General features: G+C 28.6%; 2 protein-coding genes across 2 annotated transcripts in view; one reads left to right on the forward strand and one right to left on the reverse strand.

Moving 5' to 3' along the window:
* Window positions 1-2,520, forward strand: part of LOC113370422 (PDZ and LIM domain protein Zasp-like) — a 109,704-nt gene extending 107,184 nt beyond the window's left edge. Inside the window, 5 exon segments of the mRNA XM_026611087.1 lie at window positions 920-1,106; window positions 1,181-1,301; window positions 1,420-1,535; window positions 2,133-2,141; window positions 2,143-2,520. Of these exon segments, the coding sequence (XP_026466872.1) occupies window positions 920-1,106; window positions 1,181-1,301; window positions 1,420-1,535; window positions 2,133-2,141; window positions 2,143-2,211 (502 nt within the window). The 3' untranslated portion in view covers window positions 2,212-2,520.
* A 1,304-nt stretch (window positions 2,521-3,824) lies between these two features.
* Window positions 3,825-8,957, reverse strand: LOC113371033 (serpin B11-like). The gene is made up of 5 exons (XM_026611681.1): window positions 8,267-8,957; window positions 8,037-8,152; window positions 7,693-7,959; window positions 7,370-7,559; window positions 3,825-3,961 (listed from the first exon to the last, which is right to left on the reverse strand). The coding sequence occupies exons 1-5, from the start codon at window positions 8,955-8,957 to the stop codon at window positions 3,825-3,827; spliced, it is 1,401 nt and encodes a 466-aa protein (XP_026467466.1).
* Between the last annotated feature and the right edge of the window lie 278 nt (window positions 8,958-9,235).

The raw sequence follows: 9,235 nt of genomic DNA on the forward strand, positions 1-9,235 counted from the left end.
AAACCCTCAATTTGATGAAGTGGGAGCTAAACAAATGACGCCTCTTGTAACAGAAAAATTTAAACTTTCAAATGATTCGCAAAGCAATCATATTACTAACGTTATATATAAAATGGAACCAGTAATAGCTCAACAAAATGAAGATGCACATGATAATAAAATCTCTGACAAAATAGAACATAATAACAATGTTCAATTAAGAAAACCTAAGGGAATCAGTGATTTCAATGGTACAACTGAACACATAACCACTAATACTAAAATTTTAAATGGAAATTGTAAAACGAATTCTTTCTTGAGTAAAAAAACTTCTAGACCTCTATCTTACATTGAAAATGGTAAAATTGAACTAAATGAGGTTTCGAATTCTGATGATAATAAAATAGATTTGCCAAAAAATGGAAATGCAGTCGAATCAGGTATCACGAGTAACGGATTAGCAAGTGAAGAATATCCTGTGTGCCATGAATGTAAAACAGAAATCAGGAGGTAAAAATCAATTACATTATTATACGTTTCTATTAAATTTTATGTTGCGCTCAAATAATTTTCAATTTTTTTTAAATAAAATTTATGAAGAATGTAGTTTTCAATTATCAATTTGTTTTCTAAAATAAAAATCATGAAGAATATAGAATTTAATACTCTAAATATTTTTGTTTTATAATATTGTTGCCAAAAACATATTAAATGGTATGGGAAAAAGGTGACATCAAAATGCAAAGGTAATTGAACGAATATTAATTAATTCAGTAACGATTAGAAATATTAACCTCACATAATTTTTAATTGAGTGTGACTTTGATCAAATGCATGATAAAAATTGTTTTGTGTGATTTTATTGCGATGACTTGTTTTTGCATGATTTAAGTGATTTTCTCTTATAGAATTATGCCCTGAAATATCTATATTTTTATAGAGGACCATTCATATCAGCTCTAGGACGTATCTGGTGCCCCAGTCACTTTGTTTGCTCGAACGGCACATGCAAAAGGCCACTTGCCGACATTGGATTCGTTGAAGAACAAGGGCAATTGTACTGCGAGTACTGCTTCGAACAGTATATTGCACCACCTTGCGACAAATGCCATGCCAAAATCAAGGGGGTACGTAAATCGATGGACAAGGTTAATTATTACTACTCTCTATGCTTTATTCAATGAGTAATTATTATTTTTAGGATTGTTTGAACGCAATTGGCAAACACTTCCACCCTGAATGCTTCAACTGCGTTTATTGTGGCAAACTTTTTGGAAACAATCCATTCTTTTTGGAAGACGGACAACCCTATTGTCAAGCAGGTAATACATAGCGTAAAAAAAAGCGCCATGTATATATATATATATATATATATATATATATATATATTATATAGTGTATAAAGAATGCAATATTGATATTTAATATGATATTTACTAGACTGGAACGAGATGTTCACAACCAAATGCTTTGCTTGCGGCTTTCCTGTGGAAGCTGGCGATCGCTGGGTTGAAGCTTTGTCTAATAATTACCATAGCCAGTGCTTCAATTGCACCGTGAGTATTATCCATACATAATTTGCTTTAAAAAATAATTGAAGAGTCATTAAATACTTTACTCGTCCGCATTGCCTTGAGCACATCTTTTAATGATTCGTAAATAAAATTCAAGGCAAAATTTATAAATTGGGCTGTGTGTGTAAGTTTAAAAAAAACATATAAATGTATCGTACAAAAAACTTTATAAAGAAGAATAACGTCGTTTTATATTAAATTTTATTATTAAACCTCAAATAATTTCATTCAATATTTTATTAACAAATTCAATTCTACTTTTTATATCGTGGTTCAAATTAAGATTTTTGGATAATTGAATTTGAAAAAATAATAATTTTTCTAACTTCTGACTTTTACAGCCGTTTATTTTAAAGGTTTAAATGATTTTGAATATGATTCATTGACTGTAAATAAAAACCGAATATTAGACAATTTCAATTGCTAAATAAATACTACGGAAACCAATTTTTGATTTTTTTCAACAGTGTGTGTTATGTAGATATTAGACATTTATATAATAATGTGTGTGCACTCATTATTGAATAACTTTCAATTGATAAGGCTAATGAAAGTAAAACGACATACATTTTATTTTAGATGTGTAAGAAAAAATTTGGAAGGACAGAGCTTCTACGCTAAGGGCGGACGTCCTTTCTGCAAAAACCACGCACGCTAAGCTTTTTAAAATACTTTAAGCTAAAACAGACGTTGTAATGAATGGAAAAATGTGAAGGATGAATTACATTCTAATAAAAATGATTTTAAAATATCATGCTACGCATATCATCTATTATATGTATGTGATTAATGCCGAAATCTGCACAGCAAAACAAAAACCAAAACATTTATGTAAACTAGAATCAATATTTGCTTGTGTAATTGCATATTTATTTTGATAGCCCAATATAGAATAGATCGACTTCGAAATTACGAATTACATACACACATGTATATATATATATATATATATATATATATATATAATATGCATAAATATACATAAATATATGCATGTATATACACATGTAAAAATATAGAATTTCACATATGTGTATATATATGTATGTATATATATATATATAAAATTCTTAATTAACCTCATATTTATAATTAATTATATGGTAATCGTTAAAAAAATTGATAACAAAATGTTTTTGTAAATACATAAATCACATAACGTAACTTAAATTATTTAAGTAATCTGTGTTATTCATACATACACCTAGTCGTAATTATTAATTAATAATCCACTCTTATATTTCTGAAAACCAAATGTTAAATTTATCATAAAGATTCTGCTTGCCATTATATGATTGTATATATTGTTAATTTATGCCGATAATGCATATGTTAGATATAACCATATTTTAATTAAGAAACTTCTCAAAAATAATTTTGCCTTTTCTCATAACCAATTTCTACTGGTTTCGCTATATAAATAAGTATAGGATCAATATTTTATCATTTTTGGTAGAAATATTTCTCTTACTCATCAATATTGAGCAAGTTCGAACTTTATAAATCGTTAGACAAAACACGATCATGATTTTATTCTCAAGAATAACAGTAATGATACGTTTGTTGAGTCAATCATAAATATTATGATGAAAAAAAAATGAATACTGTTAAACATTATTTATCGTTATCAATATAATTGTTTGTACTATTATAACAGTATTTAAGAATATTTTAGTATTTAATAAAATTATTAATCTGTTAGTAAGTTAAAGTGATCTAAATTTCAAACACATATAGTAATTGATGTGTCTTTGTTATGATAGACACATAGAGATATGTATATCATTATTTTAACAAGCTAGCATGTGTGTTGATTATTATAATTTTATGTTATTGTGCCTCAATTTATTTGGATTGTTAATAAAAATATATAATTTATTTATGTATTCATGTATTTTGGCTTTTTGGGCATAAATGATTTACATAATTATTAGATGTATTAACATATTTTTATCGAATGTTTAAAATATTTTTTGCGTGAAAAAAACTTGCACAAATGTTCATATAATGGTGATTAATATATACATTAACTACTAATTTACTTCGAAGCGTGTTTAATGCCTGTCAAGTTTTTAATTCCGGTGAAATTTTCCATAGACTTTTTTTGGCAATATTTTTTATAAAAATTTTAATAAACATTATTTAAATTTGGCACATTATATTTCGTATGAATTTAATTCGAAAAAAAAAATCACAATAATATCAAAACTAAGCATTTTGCATAATACTAAAACTAAGAACTTTGTATAATACTGAATATTTTCTGCATTTTTAATAAATCTGAATATTAGTTGGATCTACTACTTTACCAGCTACAAGACAAATATGTAACTCTGAATCCATAATATAAAATAAAAATGGTCTATTAGCAATAAAGTCTTCAGTTGTGTACCAGTCATTCCCGAGATCTGAAAATAATAATAATTATTTATTATACATAATTAATTATTATGAAAAATATATATTGTGTAATTAATTATCAATATGTCAATAGATCGTATTTATATCATTTTTAATAAAAAATATTTAATGTTCTTAGTATTGCATTAGATGACGGTAGTTTACGATGTGTTATATAAAATTATCATTAAGATTGTTCTAAAATATTTATTACGTCATCTGTAATGACGATCCAACAATCTGCACAAAAAATTCTCGAATGTAATTAGTACCTTAGACAAAAAATAACCGACGATTAACACCTGTAAACATATTTTTATTCGGCATATTTATGGTTCTGTGAGGTAAGTTATAAAATACCAAATATTAGAAATATTTAGAATGTAAACACAAAAATGTATGTAAATGTGAGGATACTATTTTTATATACGAATGGATTTAACAACCAAATTAATTTATAATTTATTAAAAAGCTTTCTGTTTGTGAAAAACATTGAGTAAGTGTTTTATAATCAGATTGAGCAATTTATATTTTAAACACTAACATGGGTGAAGCAGGATAGTGTTTTATTGATGTTTAAAATACTATTATTAATTAGGGCAATTGATATTTGTGCAGCAAGTGTTTAAATATTTGATTGTTAATTTAGTTGCATAAAATTTCATTATTTTTTCAAATGGGCTTGCCCGTAGGTAAGCGGTTAAGAGCGACAGGACCTATTTCAGAGGTCCCGGGTTCGATACCCACTTCGAGCAGCCTGTTGTCAGGCAACAGGAACAACGATTTTCACTTGGAAATATAGATATCAATATATTTCCAAGTGAAAATAGCCCTCACCCGGCATTGTTGCACCAATAAAAATGTCAGCCCTATTAGATTAATTCTAATAACAAAAAATCATCAAATATGGATGGATTAACCATTGGGTTACCAACTAAAAAATACGAAGGAGAAGTTTCAGACCAACAGCTCATAGGACGTAAGGTTCTGATTGCTGTTCAAAAATTAAAAAAAGAAAAAAAAAATTTCAAATATCTGTCCAAATTTCGTTTTCGGTTAACATTTATTGAGACTTTTTATACTTGTTTACTTATTACAAGGATAACTATATAATTCCGTATTTCGCAACTATACAATATTTTGAAATATTGTTAAAGATATGTTGCCTCTTCAAAAGTTTATTTTTTTTTTCAAATATGTATTGGTAGGCGAAAAATTAATGAGTGTAATAATACACGTGATCAATTCTTAAGATGTTTTGACCCCTCATCTCCCTTTTTTGACCCGAGGTTTTATTTAAAATTAACCTCCTTCTCCCAACATTACGTATATTTTTAGTACCTAATAAAAACATAAAAAAAATTGAAAAAAATAGATTTTTTAAATTGAGGTAAAAATTAATTACACGTGATATTCTACTGGCCCTCTACCACGTGATCTTTTGTTATTTTTTGGCAAAGACCTTCCTTCCCTTTTAAGCCTCGTGTGATAAACGGACGCCCTCTAACCATGAAAAGTTTTGTGTGCCATCAGGCATTTTTATTTTATTTGTTAATTTTTTTTTTAAATATATATCTTGGCTGGTGATGCAAATGCACATCTGAAATCTCAAATGTAATTGACGATTGATTAACCATGAAAAGTTTTGTGTGCCATTAGGTTCCGGATGACACTGTCGATTGTTTATTGGCCTCGTACGCGCCATTGCGTGACTGCTTGACTTCTGACAATGATCATATTGTTTTAGAACCATCAAAGCTCAAAGCGATGACTTCCGGATGAGGCTGATTACCGATTACCTATTTCAGCGCTCTTGACAGGGTGGATCGCATATTCTGGATAGAAATCATTGAAACAATCGACAAACACTTGGTAATATTTCCATACCAAACAAAATTCGATCACATTCAAGAGCCAAGACAATATTAGAATATCCTGTGTTCAAGACATCCAGGGGATCACTTCATGGATTTCTCACTTCCACCAGGTATAAAAAAAATATGATTTTCAAGTTTCAAAAGCAAATAAATAAAGTTGAAAAATTGAAATAAAAATATATGCTTCGATTATTCAATAGATAAGTTTCCTATTTTTTTCTCAAACGGTCTTTGGCTAAAATTTGAAATTTAAAACAAAGGCACATCTAGCTGTCTGTCTTAACTGATTCCTAAAAAATATATATAACTTGTACAATTTAATATATCGTTTTTGTTTTCGCCAAAAAATTAGACCTTATTTTATTTTTCTGCATGTTTCAAGTCACTCTGACTCGTTTGAGTCCAAAATTGGTAAAAACATGTATATATATATATATATATATATATGATTTAACTCAAAAACTGTTTGTAAGATATTATACATTATACTTAACTATATTAAGATATTATTATTACATTATACTTAACTATAGTTAAGATAGTGCTTAAGTTAAGGACTATCTTAACTACCCACACAGCACATGCTTGACATAGGGTCAACCTATGGTCGTCACAATGGGCTGTAAGGTTAACCTATATATAGTCTATAGTCAACCAACTAATTAGTAATTAGATCTTAAAAAAAAACAAATTTTGATGAAACTGATGATGAAGTTCATGGTCTTAAAGAACGTTCTGAAAAATTATGGCCTACGACAATTGGTTCGATTATAAAAATTTATCCAAGTTTGGAATAGTTATTCGTATCAAAATTTCAAAATCTATCGTCACAATTCTAAATGTTGCTAACTTTTTGATAATTGTAAGTGAAATTTGGTCCATAAAAAGATGTAAAATTTAAAAAATTCATTCGGGTATGAATAATCTGTCGCATATTGCATATCGTCAATATGACATTGGCACACTTAAAAAGGTACATACACAATTAATAAAGATGACACCGCGATTTTCATTTGTTTGGACGATTATTTCATAGCGAATCGCTTTCCGTTCCATTTATATTCAATGAAAATTAGTTTTTAGCGATTATATAAATTCTGGTATGGAATTATAGCTAATAAAGTTATTGTTAATAACAATATAAGTTTCCACACATTTTGTATTGTATGATATATTTATAATTTTACATTTGGTAACTGCATTGATTAGGCAACTTTTAACAAAATAGATTAAGTAAATTTAATCATCTATGGATTCATTTATAAAATTAAGCATAACTTTAGTGGCACAGTCAGAAAAGTAATTAATTATTTATACTATAAGATAATCGAACAACAAATGAAACAAGGAAAGAAGTTTTATAAGATTGAATAAAAAAAATCTAAAGCGAACAACACCTTTTCTATATATGTATTTTGATTTTTCCACAGATTAAGAAAAATTATATGCAAAAACCGCTCTACTTATATTCAAAATATCATTCCTAACTATTAAGCAGACGTTATACAACATTTGGTTTCTTTATAAATTATACTCACTTCCATACGGTTCCACATACATTCTCGAAGACTTCTCTGTCTCGAAGCTTTTCAGGGATTTCGATGGTTCGAACTCATCTGTAACAGCGATATCTATAGCCTGCTCCAAACTCCTAGCGAAAACGCCTTTTTCCCGAGTCATCGGACGGAAATCAGCCAAACCCGGTTCAAATATCTCTCTTATACCAATCTAATGATAACATATTCATTTTGTCATTTTTAAATAATTCTTTCAGTCCCATGCAATAGATTTGATTAAATATTTAAAAAAATAATATTTAAAATAAATTAGAGACAGATGCTATATCTTTAGTACATTTTACCTTCTTTAAATCCTCTGTTACATCTACGATCCCCTTTAATCGAAACTTAGGTACCATTGCACGACCTCTAACAGGTCTAAGTGAATTTTCTAATTCGCGTAAAGCAATATTTTGCCGACAAATTTCTCTAATAACGTATTCGGTTCCACTCGAATATTGCCAAGGAAGTACTATTAGCGCATGATAAAGACCATTGGAATAAGCCATAGGTAGTCTCAAAACTGATGCTCCTATAGAACGAATTTCCGCTCTGTATAGTAAACCAGTCTGTAAATATAATATTAGCATAAAAAAGAGTTTTAATTATTATATGAGGTTTAAAAAATGTTTGTATAAATTCTTACTTTAACAATATAGGATGTATATAAATGAAAAGATCCACGCTGTGTATAAAACGCCATCACCAATTCGGGTCGCCTTTGTTCTCTCCCGGTTCGTGTGGTTGCATCGCTCAAGCCAACTAAAAAAGATTTGGTTTAGACTTGATTTACTTTACTAATTTTTGTACTAATTGCAATGTTTGCAAGAAACGTACTACTTAAAATACTCTTCTCTGATAAATCCTCCGATTCACCTGCGGTGTCTAATGTTACCTCAGGTTCGCTTTCTGTTGCAAATGTTGTCGAAATATCATTTAAGTCGCTTGTTTCTGTATGAGTGGTTTCTGTAGTGCTTATCTCTAAATCTTCATTATTTATAGAAGTTAATGTAGTGGTTGAAATTTCATCTGGTTCTTCTGTTGTCTCTGCTATCATAAAAGTTGTTAAATCGGGTAATACAGTATTTGGCACATCTATTTCTGGTGATTCTTCCAGATCTATTGTATTTGTGGATATATCTTCAGTCGTCATATAGACCTCACCGTTTCCTTCAACATCGACTGTAGTTGATGTAATTAGTTCAGATGAATCTTCCTTAGTATCTAAATTTGTATTCTGAGTTGTCGTTACAATTTGTGGGGTAGTTGTAACTAAAAATTGTGTTGTACTTTCACTGTGACCGCCAATTATTTCTGGTTCTGTTACATCGTATATTATTGTTGTTGGATCTGGATTTATCGATTCTGTAATTTTTGTAGTACTAACTGTAACCGATTCTGTATAGACAGGTATTCGGGGAGAAGTATTTGTAGTTGTTTCTATTGATTCTGTTGATTCTGATTGCGTGCTTTTCAAACTAGTAGTAGCTTCTGAGATTTTAGTTACCGTCTCGACAATGCTAGTGTTATTTTCAATAATATCAAAATAATAACCATAATAACGCATAATTTCGCGGTATGACTCGGTAAAAGTAACATTGTGATTGTTGAGAGATAAAATTGATCTAAAGTTTCCACGTGGAAGAAATAAGTCTGTTGAATAAAAAAATAGAATGCATTAAATAAATTTATTAATTAAACTTGCTTTATGCAAATAATAATGAAGTGGCTATGAGGAAATTTAAAAACAATACATGAAAATAAAAGTTTTGCATAAAAGATGATCCATCTAATAGATGTAATATAAAAGACTAAATCAAAATTAAATTAATCTCATTTTGTTAA

The sequence above is a fragment of the Ctenocephalides felis genome, unplaced genomic scaffold (assembly GCF_003426905.1).
Source record: "Ctenocephalides felis isolate EL2017-DRISC unplaced genomic scaffold, ASM342690v1 CF-g0.4_SCAFFOLD_01492, whole genome shotgun sequence".
Classification (NCBI taxonomy): domain Eukaryota; kingdom Metazoa; phylum Arthropoda; class Insecta; order Siphonaptera; family Pulicidae; genus Ctenocephalides; species Ctenocephalides felis.